Source organism: Chrysochloris asiatica, unplaced genomic scaffold (assembly GCF_000296735.1).
Source record: "Chrysochloris asiatica unplaced genomic scaffold, ChrAsi1.0 scaffold00130, whole genome shotgun sequence".
Classification (NCBI taxonomy): Eukaryota; Metazoa; Chordata; class Mammalia; order Afrosoricida; family Chrysochloridae; genus Chrysochloris; species Chrysochloris asiatica.
The window spans coordinates 8185464-8209391 of NW_006408648.1; the positions used below are offsets into that span (position 1 = coordinate 8185464).

The window sequence follows — 23928 nt, forward strand, 5'->3', positions numbered from 1 at the left end:
TATGTAGCTTGGCTATATGGCAACAGTTGCTGACTCTTCTTGGCTAATATAGGGAGAGAAAGAGTCCTCCAAAGGTAGAAGGAGGATGATAAAACAGCACTACCAAAAAAAAAAAAAGAATCCAAAACAAAAACAAAACTAGACTGAATCCTGCAGTCTGTAATCACAGAACAGGGAGAGGAGGGAGAGAAGGAAAAAAAAAAATTTTTTTTTTTAAATTCTGTAACGTAATATGAATAAGGAGCTCTGGTATCGTAGTGGTTACGAATTGGGCTGCTAACCTTAAGGTCAGCAGTTCCAAACTACCAGCTGCTCCACAGGAGAACGATGAGGCTTTCTGCTCCTGTAAAGATTTATAGCCTCGGAAACCCTGTATAGATAGGGTCGCTATGGGTCGGAACCAACTCAATGGCACTTAACAACAATAAAATATGAGTATGATTTTAATTAATGTCCTGTCTTCAGCTTCTTGCTTTCAAAGATGCCTGAGAGATTTCAAGATGCCAGTGTTGGTTGTTATGCTATACCTCAGGCTTTAATTTAATTTTTGGCCTGTTTTGTTTTTAAACTCTCTTTACCTCTATACAACCTTGTCCTGGCTTTTCCCGTATTTAAAAAAAAAAAAATTCAGGGCCTGCTCTTTGGCTGAGTATCTGTGTGCATGCATGGCAGAAGAATCCACCATTGGTGGGGGTGGGGAGCGTCCACTCGCTCAGGCACCCCCTCTAATCACCAGAATGGAGGTGCACAAACAGTGGGGGAGGCCAATGACCAGATACCAAAAAAAAAAAGGAATCAGAACAAAGCAAAACCGAGAAAGTGTATTGTCCACTTTTGCTTCAAGTTTCCCATGGTGTTTTTCCATGCTGTTTCTGCTCCCCCTCTTGGTCTCCCCCAAGATGTCAGCTCTGGGACTCCAAGCCCGGCAGATTCAAAAGTATGCAATTTCTTACTTCAGCTTCAAGTTCCAGTAGCTATAAGCCTTCAAACTTTTAAAATATTCCTAGCTATGTGGTTCTGAGTTTTGGAGCTCTTTCCTGGTTTGTTTTGTCTGGTATTCTGTGGTATGGCTGACGGCGAACTTCACTGCACCTCCACCCTGGCCCTTGAATACTTTTAAAAGGCCTTCTGTAATAGATTTGCCCAATACAATATATGTCATTCAATTTCTTGACTGCTGCTTCCATGAATGTTGATGGTGGATTCAAGCAAAATTAAATCCTTGACGTCAATCTTTTCTTCATTTATCCTGATGTTATTTATTGTTCCATCAGCGAGGATCTGTGTATTCTTTACATTGAGGTTTAACTCATACAGAAAGCTGTAGAAATGCTTCATTTAAGCATTTTAAAGTCTTCGCTTTCAGCAAGCACAGTTGTGTCATCTGTGTATTGCAGGTTGTTGGCACATTCTTCTTCATCTTCTCAGATGATTTCTTCAGATGGCAGGTTGAATAAGTATGGTGAAAGGATATAACCTTGGTGCATACCTTCCTTCATTTTAGATCATTCAGTGCCTCCTTATTCTGTTCAAACAGCTGCCTCTTGGTCTATGTACAGGTTCCTCATGATCACAATTAAGTGTTCCAGGATACCAGTTATTTGCAATGTTATCCCTAAATTGGCATGATCCACACAGTGAAAAGCTTTTGCATAGTCAGTAAAGCAAAGGTAACTATCTTTCCGGTGTTCTCGGCTTTCAGCCAAGATCCGTCTAATGTCAGCAATGTACCTTTTGTTCCGTGTCCTTGTCTGAATCTGGCTTGAACTTCTGGCAGTTCCCTGTCAGTGTCCTGTTGCAATTGTTTTTAAATAATCTTCAGAATTTTACTTTGCATGGAATATTAATGATATTGTTGGTGATTTCTGCATTTTGTTGTGTCACCTCTCTTTGGAATGGGCATGAATAAGGTTTTCTTCCAATCGGTTGGCCAGGTAGCTCTCTTCCAGATTTTTGGCATAGATGAGTGAGTGCCTTCAGTGTTTCATCAGTTTGTTGAAAGATTTCTATTTGTATTCCATCAATTCTCAGAGGCTTGTTCTTTGCCAATGCCTTCACTGCAACTTGGACTTTGTTCCTACAGGATCATTGGCTCTTGATCATATGCTACTTCTTAAAATGGCTCAACATCAACCCTTTCTTTTTTGATACAGTGACTTTGTCTATTCCTTCCATCTTCTTTTGATGCTTTGTGCATCATTTTCTATTTTGCCCATAGAATCCTTCAAAATTGCAAGTCAAGACTTCATTTTTTATTTCAGTTCCCTCAGCTTGAGGAATACTGAGCATGTTCTTCCCTTTTGGTTTTCTAACTCCAGGTCTTTGCACATTTTGTTATAACATTTCCAGATATAGAAATATCCAAAGTTAAACAAACCTACAAGACTGAAATAGGGAACCATAGATACCAATTTATAATGAAGACAACTACAAAGCAGAAAGAGGAAAAATTGTAGTTACAAAACTTCTAAATGACAAGGAAGTCTAATAGATTTTGCAATGAAACAGACTACTTTAAACTGGAGAAGAAATTAATAAATTATAGATAACCTCAAGGAATACTGATACACTTTCATAGCAAATCAAGAAAAGAGAAAACCATAAAGACCTTTCAGTTAGCCACTAAGTACTTCCTCATCATGTCTTAAGGCTCTTTGGACATGTTATCAAGAGGGACCAGTCTTTGGAGAAAGACATCATGCTTCATAAAGTGTAAGCATCAGCAAAAAAGAGGAAAACCCTCAACAAGATAAATTGATACTGTGGCTACAACAATGGTTTCACACAGCAATGAGTGTGAGGATGGCACAAGATTGGGCAATATTTTATTCTTGGGTACATAGAGTCACTATGAATCCTAAACAGCTCAACAGCAATGTAAACTTTACTCTCTGGATGAAAATGTTAGAGCAATTAAAAAAAAAATTTTTTTTTTCTTTAGAGTTGATTCTGAAACATAGTGACCCTGTATAGGATTTCTGAGGCTTTTTTTAAAAAAAATGGGATGCTGTGTAGTTCCTTGTCCTTCCCTAACTTGGTGTAGAACTTCTGTACCTCATAGGCTTAGCTAATTTCCTATCAGCCAGCATTTTTAGATGAAATCTCTTTTCAAAAATAACTTTGTTTCTAATCCGTTTATGAGTACCTTTATGTCTGGTTTAATGTTATTTGAATAGGCTGACTTTTAAAAAAATATTCTCTAGGAAGTAAGAAGAAAGAAAAGGAAAGGCCAGAAATTTCTCCTCCATCTGATTTTGAGCACACCATCCATGTTGGCTTTGATGCTGTTACTGGAGAATTCACTGTAAGTTTACCTAATTGGGGCTCATTTGTGAGTTCTCAAACCTTCCCCTTTTTTACTGACTTTGAAGTTACCTTTTCTATTTATATGTTGATTGAATCCTTCTTCCTGCTTTTTTTATGAAATGTGGTTGGATGTGTATTTTTTCTTAGTGAATCTAAGGTTTAATATACTTTTTTTTCTTAGGGAATCTGAGCCTATTCATTATAATTATGCAAAATAGCCTTTAGGGAAAAAAACCTTTTAGGATTTAATTAAGCTTAAAATTGTATGCATTGATTTTTCTTTTGTATTTGGTCATTTATCTGTGGAAATTGATTTTATCAGAACAATTAAAAAACAAACAAATACTAGTTTCTGCATATCTTTTTCTTAGGGCATGCCAGAACAGTGGGCTCGATTACTACAGACCTCCAATATCACTAAACTAGAGCAAAAGAAGAATCCTCAGGCTGTGCTGGACGTCTTAAAGTTCTACGACTCCAACACAGTGAAGCAGAAATACCTGAGCTTTACTCCTCCTGGTAAGCCATCAGATAATGGTGAAAGGGTGATTAGAATGACATTCCAGAGTTGTGAGGTGCTTCTAGATAGAAAGGTTATTTCTAGAAAGCTAAACTGCGCCTTTTGTTTTCCCCTGCATGTCCCATTTGTAAAAGGATTGGGAGCTAGCTCTTGTGCATAATTTAAAATCTGGGGATTATACTAACTTCCTAGTTTTGCAAATAGTGAAGTTCATAAATGTTTTGACCTTTGATTCCCTTCCTATCTCCCTGTTGCATTTGAGTGACTTCTAGAGACAGAAGGAAAGAATTCTGTCTTATAATAGTATAAATAGATTGTTAGACAGGAACGAGGGTGTTTTACTACATAAAGACTTTGAAATAGAAAATGTTTACGTCCATTTAAAAATTGAAGCGCATCAAATATATAAATGTATCAAGTAAGTAGTAGAACCTAAAGAGAGTTATACCTCATAATTGATTTTTTTTTTTTTTTTTTAATCTAGTCAGGACCAGAAATAAAGTCTAGACGTTACCAAACCCAAGCTGAATGTATTGCTATCAAGTCCATTTTGATTTGTGGTGACTGTGTGTTTTACAGAGTAGATTGTTCCACAAGGGTTCTTAGCTGTAATCCTTATGGATGCAGATTACCAGGCCTTTCTTCCTTGCTGGGTAGATTGAAAAACACAATCCTTTAGTTAGTCTGGTACACTCTTAAGATGAAACTTTTCTCTGGGATTTCTGTGTCAAATAGGAAGTCTGCAGAAATTGGTAAGGCTTTTTTAAATTAGTATTTGTCTAAGAAATAAATTATTTTCATTAATCAGGAGCCCCTTTGCCAGTGGTGAAGCATTTGGCTGCTAGCCAAAAGAGCAACAGTTAAAACCCATCAGGTCCTCCCTGCGAGAAAGATGTGGTAGTCAGCTTCCATACAGAGTGCAGCCTTGGTAACCCTGTGTGTGTGGGGTAGTCCTGCTTAGTCTTTTAGGGTTGCTGTGAATTGGAATGGACCTGGCAGAAATTAGGTTTTGGTGTTTTTCATCCAGTATATGTATTAAAGTCCCTGGACATTTTAAAACAAAACAAAACTTGTTCTTTATATTTTAGCATTTAGTCATCCTGATGTGGCGCTATAAGATAAACACTGGACTACTAACCACAATTTTGGTGGTTCAGACCACCAGCTGCCACTCCTCGGTACCTATTCAATGGCATTTAACAACTGCCTTTAAGGATTTGCTTTTTTCTTGACCAAAATTTATGTGAGAAATTTTTATTTTGTAGTTGCCATTTTTTAATGCTTTACATTCCTTAATAGACAGTTTTTTTTGGAGAATGTATTTTTATGAATAAACTTCTGTTATGTTTTAATACCTACAGATTGACAGGTGCTTTTTAAAAAAGGTATAATTTTCATGCCGTAAAATTCACCCATTTTAAGTGTTTCCTTCAATGATTTTTAGTAAATTTACAGAGATCCATAGCCCTTGGTCTTGTATAAATTATTCTTGATTGAACACTGATATAATCATTTTTCTCAAGACTTAATTTTACTTAAAATGAAATAAGCAGTCTATATTTGAGGGGGAGATAAAGGAATAGACAGATACACCACCATACAAAACTTGTAAGTCTGTCTTCTGCGTATAACTGATTAGAATACCTAAACTGGGACTATAACTTGCCCCGGTGAAGGAGGCTTTCTTTGGAGCCTCTGCATTGCGTAAGACCATAGGTGGAATCCTGAACCCCATCTAGAATCTTCTGAAGTGGGAAATTCCCACTTAAAAGGACAAGCAGACCAGCCTGGAGCGGCTAGAAGAACAGAAGATACTTCTTAAAAGAAAGACCGACAGGAAAAATATAGAACAATATAGGCAGTTGACTGATTACTACAAGAACAAGCAAGTTGCTCACTCAGGAGACATCAAGGCAAGTGGTTGGGTCCCCTCAGGACAAACCCTTCCAAGACTGAGACTCAAGCATGAGCAGACATATGCTGCTGACGCTGGTCTACTGATAAGGAAAACTAGGGGAAAAACAGCAATGAAGTTGTGAGCTAAGTGCGACCACATTCAATAGACTCCTGTCAACTTGGGTTGAGACCTGGTTGCCCAGCAGTATGGAGAGACCTGGGGACAGGGATATGGCCACAGAGGATTAGAGTGGGAAGTGAAGTGTCCAGCTGATATGAAGTGAGGGGAGATGCAGAAGAACACCCATACTTGCAGACAGTACCCATTTGACCTGGCTTCAATGGCTGGATGATCAGAACTCGATTAGAGGAAAAAAAAGAGTAATCCGTTAAAATTAGATGAACTTGACCTATACTTATGGATGTAGTAGCTCAAAAGAGGGAACAAATCTTTACAGCGAGGATCATTCCCACCCCTTCGGTACTTAAGGTTGATAGGGATTGGCAACTTAGGCATTGGCTACCCAAAATGGGGAGCAGGGGAGCTACAAAGGCACGAAATGACTGGCTTACAAGCTTTCAAGAGGGAGCCTAGTTTCAGAGGGTGCGGGGGAAGGTGGAATCTCCACTGAGTGGTTTCCAACTTGTCTGATGGGGCTGGTGAAAGGAGATGAGAATAAGACTCTTGTGGTTCAATAGTGAATAATTTCTACCAGGACTGACTGTGAGGGTCAGAAATGTAAAGGTAAATGTTTTATACAAAAGGAGGGGAGTGGTTGATTTTGCAGTCCAGGAGCGGCGGTCCCTAGGACCATCAAGTGAGAAGAGTGGAGTGCGGAACCCTATCCAGATAATTAGTGACACCAGAGATGGAGGCAGAAATGATGACGTGAAGAAATGGAACCACTGGGGACTCTGGACTCAGGGAGGGAGAAGGGGCTGTGTGCTGACAACCAGGGATCAGGCTTGCGGGGGCGGTGTACCTTTTGATTGTTTGATGATGCATGGAGGGAATTATAATCATTGCAATGAAACAAAATACGGTAGGGTGAATGTATAGCTGATGCTCTCCTATGTAAACTATCACTCAGTTCACAATAAAAACTTAAAGAAAAAATGAAATCAGTCTAAGAACAATTTTATTTGCTCTGCTTTGCTTTTCTTTGGTTATATAGAAGTAGCTTTATTTCTTAAATTAATTTAAGTATTATTTTCTGTTTCGTATTCAGAGAAAGATGGTTTCCCCTCCGGAGCACCAGCAGTAAGTTAATGTGTTCTTGTAGATTTTGATTTAAGTTTCCCTAAACTTCTGTTTTTGTTACTCCCTAAAATAAATTGTAGCCATTAGAAATTAGTAATTACTTAGTATGCAAGGGAGGCTTCAACAAGTTCATAGAAAAATTCCATTATAATTAATTCCATTTTCCATGAACATTTTTAAGTCTCTGTGTATTTAGCTAATAGCTTGATTAGTTGAAAAAGCCGTATCTGTTACTTTGATAAAGATACTTTAACTAAAATATATAATGACTTGAAAGCAATTTAGCTACTTAAGGTATGTACAAAGAACTTGATAGCATGTTCCTATTCTTCCTTCCCCATCTTCCTTCTGGTACCATTCTATTGAGTGTGGATGACAGAAACACGCTGGACAGTGGAAAGTTACCAGTTTTCAAAGTTGTCTGAAACCATCTCTAGAGTATCCTGTGAGTCCAGTAGCCTTCTGGAAAAAGTCATGTTTTATACTTATCAGAAGGAAACGGTCTTCTAGAGTTGTATAAGGATTGAATGAGACAACATATGAAATCTCTAACTAGCATGTATCTGGCATTTAATAATTTATTTTACCATAACTCTTATATAAGATAGGCTTTACTTTTAAAATAATTAGATTAAATCTAGTGAGGATTTGCCATGTTGGAATGAGCTGTTAAATCCATTTTCTCTAGTATGCTTAATAAATAGCTAGCGTATTTTAACTTACTATTTTACTTTTATTTAACTTGTCTTCCTTACTTTGATCATATGATAAATGTAGCTGAATACAAAGGTTTCAGACACATCTGCAGCAGTAGCAGAGGAAGACGATGATGATGAAGAGGCTGCTCCTCCTGTTATTGCCCCACGGCCAGATCATACGAAATCAGTGAGTATGTCATCAGTGAATTGGCTGTATTTGTGCGTGTGTGTTTGAAAGTTGTCAACTATATTTGACATTAGATTATTTCTAATGATTATCTTTTTTAATCCCCCAGACTTAAAATATTTTTGTATCATGAAATTTACTTAGGAGATCTTTACTTCTAGACCTCTCATCAAAAATTAGTTTTTTGGTGGAATCCTGAGATTATTAGTATGGCTATTAGTCACCCTTCAGGTCTAGAACTGAATTTACCCCATTGCTCAATTTTCGAATAATGAACAATTCTGTAATGGTAACAGTAACACTAGGAAGGTATGCATTCCTTAGAATAATCAACCACTTAAGATCAAAAAGGCAGCATGTACCTAAGGACAGAATTGAGAGGGGTTAGGAAAAAAGGAGAAATGGAAGAAGAAAAACACAAGGAGGAAGTGGGGAAAATGATGTTACATTGAAAGGATTGCAATGAATGAGATAGAACAAAATTTGTATGAATTGTTGAATGTAAAACTATTGATATACTCTGTAAATCTTCACCCAATTCGTAATTTTAAAAAGTTTTTTTTTTTTTCTTAAAAAAAGCTTTCAAGACTGAAAAAAAAATTTTTTGTAAAAGTAGGAATCAAATAGGTTCTTATGGAAAATTGTTTCTTCTACGTTACACCTTCTCTTCCTGAAAGTTCATCCATTTTTCTTGCTTTCTCTGTTTACCTCAGTGCAACTAGCTATTATATCTAACACTTGGATCTTGTCGTTTACCCAAACGATGTTTTACATTTTACATTTCTCTCAGAGCCTTGATTATCATTCAAGAGGCTGATGAGAGTGAAATTCCTAAACAGCTGTGGGAGATGTTTAGCAATCCTGACCATAGATGGATGCAGAGGAGAGGAACTCGTGCAAGTCCCGTCCTTTCCCCTGCACTAGCACTAGTCCAGTACCTGGCGGGTTCTGTGCTGTGGAGTGTGAGGCAATGGCAGCATGGCTGACAACTAAGACTTTGAGGACTGCACTGGATTGTGATTTAAAGACAGAGGGCTCTCTCTCGTCTTTACCCTGTAGCCTGACTGAAAATGAAATGGTAGACAAGATATTTGTATGGAAACGAATTTCTCTTATGTAGTATAAAAGTGATTTTTAAACTTTTTGCTACATTGTTACCATATTGTACTGTATGATGTACTGAAGGGAAAGTGCTTCATATTTATTCTTCTTAGTTACAGATCTTTTATAGTCCAAAAATATTCTACTTCTGTAAAACAGTGTCAACACAACTAAGTTTGGTTTAAGAAATCAAAGAACTCAGTAAGTAATTTCCCAGTAAGCATATCTTTAAATGTTTTCCCTCAACTCTTTCTGCAGATTTATACACGCTCTGTCATTGACCCTATTCCTGCACCAGTTGGTGATTCCAGTGTTGACAGTGGTGCCAAGTCTTCAGACAAACAAAAAAAGAAGACCAAGATGTCAGACGAAGAGATTACAGAGAAATTAAGTATGTTTACTACATTTTGTGCATTTGTAAAGTGTCAGCAGCTCTTACAACATTTGGCCCAAATAGATTTTGATTCATACTATATGTGTTGGCTTAATACACAAAGAATAAATTGTTAAAATAGTAATAGTAAGTTGATCTTTTATAGGAACCATTACTTCAACTAAAATCTAGTGAACTCAAAATGATGCTCTTCTTTGCTTGTTCAGTGCTCCATTTGAAAGATAGCATGTGTTGGCTAATGAGCATGTCTCTGCAGGGATTAGTTATCTGTGGGAGCCATACTTTTCCACTGAGAACAGTCGTTGAAATTATTAAAAGAAGAGATTTGTATATATTTGTGCCTGCCTATGGAATCCTGTTGCGGTGCTGGATTAATTCACTGGACTGCAAAGTCATTTTGAACCACAAGGTCGGCAGTTCCATTTCACCAGCTGCTCTTCGGAAACCGTATACCGGGTCACTATGGGCTGCAGTCGACTAAACAGCACTTAAATCAACAACATGCCTGCTTACAGGGTTGCTGTGGCATCTTGGTGTGGCGCTGTAGGATAAACATTAGAGCACAAGATCGGTTTGAATTACAAGGTTGGCAGTTCAAACTCACTCGTTGCTCCTTGGAAGCTTGGGTTACTATGAGTCAAAACCGACTCGATGGCACTTAACAACAACACAGGGTTGCTAGTGGGTTATGAGTTGGTCTGCTAACCACAAAGTCAACAGTTTGAATCTACCAGCCACTCCACAGGAGAAAGATGAGTCTTTCTTCTCCCAAAGATTTATAGCCTTGGAAACCCTGTTATACAGAGTTGATGTGAATCAGGACCAATTTCACAGCACATAACCACCATCATAGGGTCACTGTGGAATCCTTGTGTCGTACTGTAGGATAAACATTGGGCTACTAACCACAGGTCAGCAGTTCATACCCACCAGCTACTCCTTGAAAACCTTATACAAGGTTGTTATGAATTGGAATCAATTAACAACAATAGTGTCACTTTAAGGAGTCCTGGTCGCACTTTGAGTTATATATTGTGCCGCTAACGGCAATGTTAACAGCTCAAACCCAACTGCCACTCTTCAGGAAAATGATGAGGCTGTCTACTCCTGTAAAGATTTATTGTCTCGGAAATCCTGTATAGGGTTGCTATGGGTCAGAATTGACTCATTGGCAATACATTTGGTCACTGTGAGTTAGAATCAACTCAGCAGCACTGGGCTTGGTTTGGATTGGTTTATAGCTTCTCAAAAGAAGAGTTAAAATATTCCTAAATAATGAAACAGCGATATTCATGTGTAGATAAGTGTGTAGGCATAAAATCTGTTCCGGAGAGAATTATTTCTCTCTTCTCCCTTTTAATCTGTCATCTTTGGCCTCCATCCAGCATTGGAAATAATGTACATAATTTCAGGGAGAGGATACTGCAACTTTAGTTTGAAGATAAAGAACACTAACCTAGAGGGAGCAAGGAAAGACACTTTATTGATTAATTGTTTAGAACTTTTCCATGTTCTGCATTTATTTGCTCTTGTTTTTCATTGCTTTCAGATATAAACTGCTTTTACTCTGGTATTTGATTAGCACTCAGCTGTTCAAACCTACCAGCCACTCCTTGGACTATCCATTTACAGGGTCACTATAAGTCAAAACTGATTCAACATTACTTTAACAACACACTAGTTGCCTTTCAGTTAATTCTCACTTGTAGTGAGTCCCATGTGTGTCCGGATAGAACTGTGCATTACAGAGTTTTCAATGGCTAATTCATTGAAAGTAAATTGCAATGACTTTATGTCTAGAGTCCTAATATTAAAACTTATCCTTGACTTAATCGACTCTCCTAAAATAGATGTGGGATTCGTTTGTGTTTTAGTAATCTTTACAGTAATAAGTGGTTTGTGAAATATGAAAACATATAGGATATACTTGAAGAGTAGGAAAAACCATTTAGGGTTTATCATTCATTTGGATATTTTTCATATATTATCTCTGATAGTAAATGTTATATTTTGTTTCAAATATATTTTTAAAAAATATTACGCCTGAAAAAGCACTGCTCTAACACAGGTGGAGTTTATGAAAAGAAATAGTAATATAAAAATTTATAATTTCAAAATACTTAGTTGAGCATCCAATTTTTTTTTGTTATTTAAAACAGGAACTATTGTCAGCATAGGTGACCCCAAGAAAAAGTATACAAGATATGAAAAAATTGGGCAAGGGTAAGTATTTGTGACTGCATTACCACAATATTTAATACTTCTAGATGTACCACATTTCTCTGTGGCCTACTGACCTTGATAATTTAAATAACATAGTAATACAGCATTGGGGATTGTATAATTTAATAATTATGCAGTTATTTCTAGATACTGTTAAAAAAAACTGCACTAGTTAGTTTTATTCTTGGAAAGGAAAATTGCCTACCAAATATTTTTCAAAGACAGTATACTGCTAGATTATATTTAATGAAAATATAGTCTAATTGTATCACTGAATCTTGATCTTTAATTCTGCTGATCCTCTGGCTTTTTTCCAGTAATCCGTTGGGGTTTTATTTTTTAAATTATTCTAATTGAACTTTTTCTTTTTTTTTGGCTTGCTTGCTTGAGTCTGAGTTATCTAGTGCTGCTATGACAGAAATACCTCCCAGTTTAGGGGAGGCCAGAAGTCCAAATTCAGGGCACCAGCTTTAGAAGGTCCTCATCTCCTTTCACTGCCATTGGATCCGGCATTCCTTGAAGATCCCTATGTGTCTTGGCATCAGTCTTTGCCTAGCCCTAAGAGGTTTTCAGTGTAGAAACTCCAGATCCAACAGACACCCTCTCCTCCTGGCTCTTCTTTCTTGATGGTAGTCAGATCCCTCCACCTCTGCTCACTTCTCTATCTCTTTATATCTTGTAAGATAAAAAGTTTGACTTTAGTCACACCTCACACTGATACTGCCTCATGGACATACACATCACAGAATTAGGGATAGTTATATCAGATCACAAAATAGAAGACAACCTCATAATACTAGGAATCATGGCCTAGCCAAGTTGACACATATTTTAGGGGTAGGAGGAATATAGTTCAATCCATGACAAGGACAGTTAAAATTTTGAATTTTTTAACATTAGTCTCTGAAGAGAGTTCTGTGAATTTGAAAAAAGATCTTAAACCTTTTTTGAAAGCATCCTTAAGAATTTCTTTGTTAAAAATAAATTCTTTTGCATCATTGATTTTTTTTTTTTATTTAAATAATTGAAAATGATCTTCATATTCATGAGCGTGATAATGGATAAATTTTTACATATTCATACAATAGTAAATAAACAAGAATAACACTTATCCATGTGAATATCATCACAAATGCAATGCTGAATTAAAAAGCAAATTGCAGAAAAATACACACCTATGAAACCATTTATATGACATTAAAAATGATGCTCAGGATGTTCTTTAGGAATAATACCTATGTTCTGTATAATTAGTGTACAGAGCAATGGATGAAAGATCAAGGACAAGTTACCTTTGGGAAGAGGGTTAATGCCATCAGAAAGGGCACACAGGCACCTTCAAATACAGTTATAATGTTTTATTCCTAAGCTGAGAAGTGGATATTTGAGTACATATTATATTTCCCTTTATACCTTTTTATTATTTATGAAATATTTATGACAATTTTATAACATGTTTTGGCCACAAGGATTGCCTTTCTCTTTTTTTTTAAGTTTTAATTATTCTTTAATTCTTTAGTAGTAAGTGCAAACTTTAGATGTGATAAACAATAGTGATATTATGGAAACCTTAAATCCGTTTGTCTCTCTTTTTCCTCCTAGGGCTTCTGGTACAGTTTTCACTGCTACTGATGTGGCACTGGGACAGGAGGTAACCTTTTTCCGTATTTTTCCTATTTCTTAGTGTAACCGTTAGTTTTTAGTATAAGAGAACCAGATAAAACTGCAAATAATAAACATCTTTTTTTTTTTAAAGTTGAATATTCTTTAAGAAATGCTTTGTATAGTTTTATAACTCTTCTTTCATTAAGGGGGAGGACAAACGTGAAATTGAGTTTCGTTTCATAATTAAATGCAAAAATTCCTTTTACCAGTTTGGAATGGTAAGAGGATTAATTCCTGGCACTGGACTGACCTTAGGTTGATTAATTAATTTCAAGATAAATCTAAAAGTATTTAGACGTTATGTAGTACAAAGAATAGGCACTGTGGAAGTTAAAGTGTACTGTCTATGAATTATAGTCTCATTGTTTAATATGATATGTTGTTGTTAAGTGCCATTGAGTTGACTCCAACTCAACAACCCTGTTTAGGGTTTCCAAGGAGCAACTGGTGGATTTGAACTGCTGACCTTGTGTTTCGCAGTCCAGTGCTGATCTTACAGCACCACATCAGGAGTCCATAATATGCCACATATACCGTAATTAAATTATTAACTGATTAGTATATATCGTTTTCTAAAGGAATTAGAAAACGTGTTCTGAATTTTTAATAATTCTTTTTTCATTGCAGGTTGCTATCAAACAGATAAATTTACAGAAACAGCCCAAGAAGGAGTTGATCATTAATGAGATTCTGGTAATGAAAGAATTAAAGAATCCCAACATAGTTAACTTCTTAGACAGGTAAATATGAATATTTCCAAAATGTAAACTTGGGTTTCATGGTTTTGTGGGGTTAACTGCTAAAAAACTAGAACAAAGTATCAATTCTAAGCTGTAAGTCTGAAGGAGAGATAAAATAGCACACTGCAGTATGGTTGGTAGTTGTGTGCCACCAAGTTGATTCCATCTCATAGCAACCCATTATAGGGATTCCAAGGTTGTAAATCTTTATAGGAACAGAAAGCCTTGCCTTCAAACTACTGACCTTGCATAATCCACTACACTACCAGGGCGCTTTCATTACAGTGTTAGCAGTTCCTTTTTCTGCCTGCATATCATTTGGCAGATGAGAGACGAGAAACAAAGGATGTCTACAGAGCGAGCTCCTTGGAAACCCTATATAGGGTCACAGTGAGTCGGAATTGACTCAACAGCACTTCACAACAACTGCTGCCGGCACTTATATTTGCTATAAATGATCAGAAGTAGAAAGGTCAAGGAATTGTTGATTGTGATTAAATGACCTGTCTTGACTTGAGAGAGGTGACTGGCCACATGGAGTTTAAGATGTTAAATCAGTGTTTTATTTCAAATACAATCCTTCATGGGCAAATAGTATACGTATATTAAAACCTCATATAACTTAGGACTTGCTATTAAATAGAATAAAAGGTAGAATAGAAAACTATGTATATTATTACAACAGTGTTCCTTTTTAAAGTAATCTCATGAGTGAAAGAAAAAGAGAACATAAATGCACATGAGAATGTGTAGTGGGTTATGTGTTAACTGTAAAGTCAGTGGTTTGAATCCACAAGCCATTCCACATGAGAAAGATCAGGCTTTCTGCTCCATAAAGATATATAGCCTCGGGAGCCCTGTACAGGGTTGCTATGAGTCACAGCAACAGCAGTTACATTGCAGAGAGAGGACTATGTGTGATTTTCTCTTTTCCATATTTAAATTTGTTTAAAATGGAAAAATAAATATTTTTATTTATGGGGATCATGTTGATAGAATTAAATTATCTTGAGTACTTAAAGACTTACACTAAAATTGATCTTTTGCTGCTTTTTAAAACAGATTTTAAGTTAGTACATTTGATAGTTAAGATGAAGCCATCGGCCTAGGATTTGGAATCCTTCATACTTGGCTTCAGATTCTGGTTCTGTCACTTAAGAGCTACATGACCTTAGATGAGTTATTTAACTTCTCCAAACTAATCCCTCTATCGTCTGTAAAACAATACTAGAACTGCCTACTTTATGGGGCTGTTTTAAGTGAAACAATTTATGTAAAATACCCAAATTTAAATTGTGGGCATAATTTAACTTTTTAAATGATTTGGGATGATCATAGTGATTATCAATTATTTTTTTTACTGTTAGATAGCAGCTTTCCTGTTTTCATCCTAGCTTTCAAGTACCAGTTTCATTATTAAGGTGCCTAGTATTGGAATTCTTCCAACTTCTACTTAGCTGGTTCCAGTCTTCTACTGATCATCTAAATGATCAGGCAACAGGACTGTTGGAATGCTATGTAAATGTTCTCTAAGCTCAGGGTACCTGACCCAGTATCTTCATCAGCAGTGGCCTAGAGCTTTTTGTCAGCCATTTGATTCATCCTGAGGTCTGTTGTTTTACCATGTCTGCTGGTAAGTGGGGTCTCACTATATATAGCATGTGCTTCCCATTTAAAAAAAAAAACTTGTCCTTTAATTTTGTTGACTTTATTAACCTTCAGTAATACTAATTTTGGTGACTTTTACCAAAGATACCACCCATTTTCATCGAGTCAATTCCAACTCATAGCCACCCTATATAAGGATTCTGAGACTAAATCTTTATGGGAGCAGAAAGCTTCCTCATTCTTCTGCAGAGCATCTGGTAGATTTGAACTGCTGACCTTACAATTAGCAGCCCAACACATAGCCTGCTATGCCACCAGGGCTCATTGGTAGTGAAGTTCTATAACAAAGAGTACCCTGTATTTAGCAGAAGTAGAACTGTGAATGTATTTTGTGTGTTCTATTTTTAGTTACCTGGTAGGAGATGAATTGTTTGTGGTAATGGAGTACCTGGCTGGTGGGTCCCTTACTGATGTCGTAACAGAAACCTGCATGGATGAAGCACAGATTGCTGCTGTGTGCAGAGAGGTAGGTGTACTCCCTTTCTGATAAAGTTGTGATGATGCGGGTTAGCTGGAGTAATAGTTATGAATATTATATCTGTCCTAGTTCTCTGGTACTGCTCTAACAGAAATACCACAATGGATACTGTCAACAAACAGAAATGTATGCTCTCACAGCTTAGGAAGGCACAAGTCCAAATTCAGAATACTGGCTCTAGGGGAAGGCTTTCTTCTCTCTGTTGGCTCTGGGGAAAGTCCTTGTCTCCTTTTGGCATCTAGGTCCAGGCACCCCACTCGACCATGTAAGCCTTGGCCAGAAGGTACTCAGCTTTTTCTATCAGTGGATCAGTGAGCCTAACTTCACCAACAAGTGCCCATAGACACCTCACTGCCAGAAAGCCTCTCACTTTGTGGGTTGGCTTCTGTGCCACCTTGTGTCTGTTGCCTGGTTCTTCTGCTGCAATTTCTCTGCCACTGCTTCTCATCTCCTGTGCTATCTCCAGTGTTGCTGTTCTCACCTCTTCTGAGCCCTCATTAGAACACCTTTGGCACCCATAATTCCAACAGTCTCTTCTTGACAATCTAAGCTTTTACTATTAGGTAGTTTAGGACTCTTTCAGCCTCTCCTCATTATCTAATTCCAAAACCACTTCCAGGAATAAGGGCAGAGCTGGTGACATCAGACCTCATCCTGGAGATGATTGCATCATATTAGATCACATCTTGGCAGTGAGGTGATAACTACATCTTAACTAGTGAACCACTGAGTATCCTGACCCAACCAAGCTGCCACAAAACCTTAATCACAATATCCCATGACAAACAATTCTTGGTCACTTAAAAGCTGACATAAACTGAATAAGAATTTATTATTACTTTGCTTTTCTAATTATGTTTTTGTAATCAACATCAAGATTAATCATGATTTGAGAATTTCTCTGATTACATTACCTTTGGTTTTCTTCCATGCAGCAGACCATTTTTGATAAATTGTTTTTACTGATTTGTAAGTGTTTTTCTGTGTAGGAGTTTAAGGCAACAGAGGTCAATACTATTATAGACACAGTCCCGTAGTAACAGTGATGCATGGATAGACACACAGACTGGACAGGTGTGGGAGGGAAACTAGGAGCATACCCACAATGTATACAGATCTGACAGAGGCTATGTGTACATGGGGATTTACCTTTACTGCAAATACAGCCCTGAATGTCACGGAGCACATAGCGGGCAAAGTAAGTTTTTTTTAACATTGTTGTCGTTATGTGCCGTGGAATCGGTTCTGACTCATAGCGATCCTGTACAAGGTTTCCGAGGCTGTAAATCTTTATGGGAGCAGAAAGCCTCCTCTTTCTCCCGCGGAACAGCTGGAGTTTCAAACTGCTGACTTTGTGGTTCGCAGCCCAATTCATAACCACTACGCTACCAGAGCTCCTTTTTTAACTTTAAAGAGGAAAAAAAAGGTATTTGGGGGGGATTGTATTTTTCATAAATCTGCTTAAACATCTGTGAAACAATGTGGCCATGCAGTGTATCTAACTTTTTTCCTTGAGTATTTTGAATGAGATTTCTAGTTATAAAAGATAGACTATTTGATCTACTCTGATAAGATTAAGAAATAAAAGCTCAATTAACTTTTTCCAAATTTGTGATTCACACATACAGTTGATATTTGAATTCATTTGGGCAAACACATAAAAAAAAAAAAATCTCATCTTCATTCTTACATTTTAACTCAGGGCTTTCTGAAATGCAGCATAAGATGAAAGTAATTTTGTGGTCATTGGTGACCAACTTTATATAATGTCGTACTGTCGGTTAGTGCACTGAACTGCAAAGTTGGTTTGAACCACAAGGTCGGTGGTTCAGGCTCACCAACTGCTCCTCAGAAATCCTATACAGGATCATGCTACGGGTCAGAACCAACTCAAAAGCACTTAACAACAACATAAAGGGTCGCTATGAGTCGGAAATGACTCAGTGGCATACAGCCCCCACCACAGATTAGAAAAGATTGTCTTTCATCACAATGATAACCAGCTGAGTAGAAACAGGCCACCCAGCATCTTATACATTCCCCCCATAGTTTGAATTAATTAGATTTCTGATTATCTCAAATTCAGATTATTATTATCATTCGATAATAAGCTTATACTTTATCATTGAAATTATTTCAAAGAGCTTGTTTGTGTTTATAAAATGCTGAAAGTGTGTAGAAATTATATATAGATCCACTGGTCATTTTTAAAATAATAGCACTGAAGACTGATATTCGTAGGGTTTTAATTAATCCGTGGCAGAGATACGAGTAGGTCATAGGCTCATTTGAATTTAGACTTTATATATTGCAGCATTGTTGTTGTTAAGTGCTATCGAGTCGATTCCGACCCATAGCAACCCTGTATAGGGTTTCCAAGGAGCAACTGGTGAGGTTGAACCACCGACCTTGCAGTTCAAACCAACTTTTGAGATAGTCGAATTTGGGAAAATTGCATATTCATAATATGAATGTTGTTAAGTGCCATCAAGTGGTTTCTCACTCATAGTGACCATGTATAGGACTTTCTAAGAGAGGCTGGTAAGTTTGAACTGCTGATCTAGCGATTAGCTAGCAATCCAGTATAAGTTGGCCTCCTGATCTCAAGGTCAGAAGTTCAAAACTACCAGCTGTTCCTTGGGAGAAAAATGAGGCTTTCTTCTCCCGTAAAGATTTACAGCCTCAAAAACCCTGTGCAGCGTTGCTTGTGAGTTGGAGCCGACTCCACGGCACATAACCACCACCACACTGTATCCTACAGTGCCACACCAGGACTCCATAATATGAATAAGTCATCCTGTTTCTGAAGCAGTGAGTCTCAAAAGGCTGTCATACCTCTTCCCCTATCCCAGTCTTTAAATTTGCTTTAACAATGTTGTACTGTAATTCCAGTGATTTATCTGGGTAAGGTCAGAGGATAAAGCGGCATCTTAAGTTCCTAACTTTACAAATAAGGTAGGTTTTTTAAACAGGTATATGTATTAGAGTGCCTTCTTCAGGCTATAAATATTTAGTATGAACCTACCTGGACTTTCCAGGATCTATTTCACTGATAGGTGTTTTCTTCTGTTCAGTGTTTACAGGCACTGGAGTTTTTACATGCTAATCAAGTGATCCACAGAGACATCAAAAGTGACAATGTGCTTTTGGGGATGGAAGGATCGGTTAAACTTAGTGAGTAGCAGATGAACAAATAATACGTTTATCTTATAATTTCCTGCCTTTTGTTTACTGAAATGAAACCAATCTGCTGTTAATGTTTCCTGCTATAATGTATGGAGGGAGAGTGAATGTAGTAGTAAAGAACATGGACTCTTAGGATGAACAGCCTGGGTTTAACTACCAAAACTGCCGCTGCTTACTGAGTAATTTTGGGTAAGTTGATTTCTTTGTGTCTGTTTCCTCATGTGCAAGAAAAGGAAATAACAAGTACCTATCTCAGAATTTTTTGAGGATTAAAAATGTGAAATGTTGAGAAGTAGTGCCTGAGATGATCCCAATGATGATGCTATTTTTTAGCGATCAATGTGTCTCTGCTGCCTGTCTGACTAGATGTTTTCATCCTGTTCTTCAGCATTCTTTTGATTCTATAGGCCATAGCCTAATCAGGGGGGAGGGCTATCTACCTTGACCTCAGAAATGACTAGGGAAAAAATCTCTCACATAAACCACTTTCTCTAACAGTCTTCTGTTATCTAGTGTTGCTGTAACAGAAAAACCACAAGTGGATGGCTAAGCAGTCAGATTTATTCTTTCAGGCTAGAAGTCCAAATTCAAGGCACCAGCTCTAGGTGAAAACTGTGTCTCTGTTGAGTCTAGGGGAAGGTCCGTCTCTCTTTTCACCATATATGGGCTTGTTGTCCCTTGGTAGCTCCATGTGTGTTGTCATCAATCATCCCTTGGGTCTTGGAGTTTCTCCACACAAGAACTCCAGGTCCAAAGACACACTGCACTCTCATCTGTTCTGAGGTTCCACAAGACAAGTGATAGAGGTTCTTTTTCTTGTTGTTGCTATTGTATGCCATAGAGTCGGTTCCGACTCATAGCGACCTTGTATAAGGTTTCCAAGGAGCACCTGGTGGGTTTGCACTGCTGTGCAAAGTCCAGTGCTGATCCTACAGTGCCACACCAGGAATCCTTTTAGGTAGTCAAAATATAAAATTGCTGTTATTAAGGTGCCATTGGGAGCATTTCCGAGGAGTGGCTGGTGGGTTTGAACAACTGACCTTGTGTAAGTCCATTTTTATCCTGCAGTGCCACATCTTAAAGTAATTGTAGTGTGTAAGTTGGGGATGCACATTCTCATACATTTATAATAGAAACAAATGAATTGAATTTAACTTTGGGGGATATCTGTTTGACCTGGCTTTATCATTTATTACGTCAGTCATCTGTTATTTTAAAATGTATTTGCCTCTGTTTTAGGCAATCATAAAATGGAAATAATAATGTGTGTTTACATTTCCTGGGGTAATCATGAGCATTAGATATGTTCGTTTTTATATAAGGTCCTGAGAACAGTGCTTGCTTGTTTTCGCTGTAAGTAATAAATGGGGAATAACCAAAAAAAAACTGAAGCCATTGCTATCAAGTCACTTCTGACTCAGAGCAACTCTTTATAGGGTTCCGATGCTGTAAATATTTACAGAAGCAGAAAGCCTCATTTTTCTGCCAAGTAACAGCTGGTGGGTTTGAACTGCCAACTTTGCTGTTAGCAGTTTAGCACCTAGCCCACTGCACCACCAGGGCTCCTTTAGTGAGCGAATAGTTTGTTAAATTATGATGTTTTACATCCTGTAATATCTTTTAGTTATAAACTTGAGGTAGATCAGTATACTAATATTGAAATATTTCTAAAGATAAATTCATTTTTTAAAGGATAGTTCACTAAACATTCTATTTAGGCAAAATAAACCAAACCGTTCTTGGGCATTATTTGTGCATCATAAGTAAATGTATAATAGACAGTCTAAAGAATACAAACCTAAAGGTTAACTGTGTTACCTATGGGATAGAATGGGTTAAACAGGAGAAGCAAAAGTTGCAAATTGTAATCCTGACTTTTCCATTGCATTCTTGTTGGGTCCTCCATTAGACACTCTGCTCCCCACTGTAGATTGAGGTAGCTGGAGTAGGTCAGTGCACCTAGGACTCTGTAGCTGTATCACAGTTAAATACAGCCTTTTCCTAGGCTTGCTGCCAAGTGGATGCTTAGTGATTCTAGCTTCTTTATTTTATTCATAAGTAGCTTCCATTTCCTGACTTTTGCTGTTTCACTTCATTTAGGTAATTTTGGTGACATTTTCTTTTGGAACTCTTTCAATTTTATTATTGTTTATTATGTAAAATAATAAACTTTAGAAAAATAGGTCTTCTGATAATTTTCACCCTACTTGTGAGAAGTAAAAATTAATAAGTGAGAGACTGTAACATCATCAGGATATTTAAAACCTAATATTGTTTGTTTTATTAGTAAAGTATTTTAAAAGCCAGAAGTTGAGTAATTAAAATATGGCTAAATTCTGTCATTTTAAGTGAGCTCTTTTGACAAAGTGGTCCATTAATCGAGACGATTTCTTTTGTCTTATAGCTGACTTTGGTTTCTGTGCTCAGATCACTCCTGAGCAAAGCAAGCGAAGTACCATGGTTGGGACGCCTTACTGGATGGCACCAGAGGTGGTTACACGGAAAGCTTATGGCCCTAAAGTGGACATTTGGTCTCTGGGTATTATGGCTATTGAGATGGTAGAAGGAGAACCTCCATACCTCAATGAAAATCCCTTGCGGGTAAGATTGATTCTACACCAGCCTAATATTAAGGGAAAACATTTTAGAACCTGCTTGTGCCAATCACTAGCCAAGGATTTAGGATACAAAGCTGGTAAGACCCATTTTCTGTCCTCACTTTGCTAAAATCATTTGCTTCTGGTTACTGAGTTGAGTATGTCAAGTAAAGGGTTTAGGGAATTTTAGTAGGCTGTACTGTTTCTAATTTTGCATGCAAGTAAAAATTTACTGACTTTTCTATAGAAATAAAGGGTCCTAGACATACATATCAGGTTATCAACATTGTATTTTGGCCTCCGTGCCCTAAGAGAATAGAAAAATGAGACCATCATCTCTGAGAAAGCTAATAAATGTTCTGTATTGTTAAAGTCCATATTTAAACAAAGCAGTGATAGTCCTGAGATATACATGAAGCCAGTCTATTTTGAATAATTAAATATTCCAGCAGCTGAATTTGGAGGGTTTGGGCATGTTTGTTTGTTCTCCTCCTCATTTTATCTATCATATATGACTCAACATCATTGGCTGTTTGAGAAATGCAGAACAAAACCACAAGAAGATACCACTGCGTACTCACTAGAATGGCTAGAGTTCAAAAAACGAACAATAACAAATATTGGTGAGAATGTACAGAAATTAGAATCCTAATACATTGCTGATGGGAGTTTTAAATGATGCAGCCATTTTGGGAAAAAATTGGCAGTTCTCCCAAAATACTAAACGTAGCTTTTCCAAAGGGGGCTCACACCACTCACATCAAGAGGACCCCACTCCCACCCTCTGCTCACTTGGCCTACCCAGTCTCTCAGTGGGCCTAGGCCCAGTTGGATATGGCCAAGAAGCACAAGTCAGGCAAACACGGCTATGAAGAGTGCGTTGAGAAACCCTTGAAGCTGGTCTTCAGATTGGGAGGGAATGAAATCACTGGACTCCTCTATAGGCAGTTTGGCACAATACTTAGGCCACTTTGAAGATAAAATATGATCATGATAAACAAGGATAGAAAGCAAAAAAAAAAAAGAGAGAGAGAGAGAGAAAGGAGAGAAACAGATTCCAGGGGAAGAAAAATGGAGACAAAGGAGGATTAAAGGAAGCAAGATCAAAACCATATGGAGAATGAGGCTTAAAAGACCTCCTATAAGACTTAACTTGCTTCCTAAGAAGCCTCTCATGGCCCTTTAGTCAAACAAGTACAACAGACACACCTTCAAGAAACATTGAAATAACTGATGAGACACAGTTGCAAAGAAAAGATACTGGCGCTTTCTTTTCCTTTCCTGTGGCTGATTGTATTGCTCTGCATGATCATTAAATACCCTTTGGGCTTTAGTGCTCTGAAAGAAAAGATCAAAAACACTGACTACCAATCTATAGAAGAACTAATGAAAGATGTCAAACTAAATGTGTACTAATGTGCCATGATTTTACACCAAGCCAGAGATCATTTATTAAAAAGCTGTAAACCCGAAGGCAGAAAGATCAAGATAGACACTTCACTGAGTGGGAAGGACAACTGCTCCAGTCTGGAATTAATACATTGCAGGGGTTCAAAGAGGGAAAAGTAGCAAAGTAACTCCAGTGTTATACTTGAATTATGAACATAAAGTTCTTAAGTTCCATATTATGACTTCAAGTTTCTAAATAGCCAAAAAGGAAAACTCTGATTTAATCAACTTAATCTTTGGGGAAGACTGATTTTCCTGATGTTTTTATCATACAAGAGTTGGGTCATCATCACCTGAAGATGAAAGCCAGACTTCTTGGTATTGTTAGGTACCATTGATTCAGTACCGACTTATAGAGACCCTATGTACAACAGAACGAAATACTGCCTGGTCGTGGGCCAGTCTTAACAATCACTGCTACACCTGAGCCATTGCTGCTGCCATTGTGCCAGTCAATCTCATTGGGGGTCTTCCTCTTCTTCTCCGACCCTCCACTTTACCAAATATGATACCCTTTTCCAGGGACCGGTCCCTTCAGATACATATCCAACGTATGAGA

The 23928-nt window shown here is 37.5% G+C and overlaps 1 protein-coding gene across 1 annotated transcript in view; it reads left to right on the top strand.

Moving 5' to 3' along the window:
- PAK2 (p21 protein (Cdc42/Rac)-activated kinase 2) overlaps positions 1-23928 on the top strand; it is a 108494-nt gene that overhangs the window by 71427 nt on the left and 13139 nt on the right. The window contains exons 3-13 of the mRNA XM_006869397.1: positions 3204-3304; positions 3678-3825; positions 6952-6983; positions 7761-7868; positions 9228-9360; positions 11523-11586; positions 13189-13237; positions 13879-13991; positions 16008-16125; positions 19212-19311; positions 21728-21924. Coding sequence (XP_006869459.1) covers positions 3204-3304; positions 3678-3825; positions 6952-6983; positions 7761-7868; positions 9228-9360; positions 11523-11586; positions 13189-13237; positions 13879-13991; positions 16008-16125; positions 19212-19311; positions 21728-21924 — 1163 coding nt within the window. The remainder of the gene's footprint in view (positions 1-3203; positions 3305-3677; positions 3826-6951; positions 6984-7760; positions 7869-9227; positions 9361-11522; positions 11587-13188; positions 13238-13878; positions 13992-16007; positions 16126-19211; positions 19312-21727; positions 21925-23928) is intronic.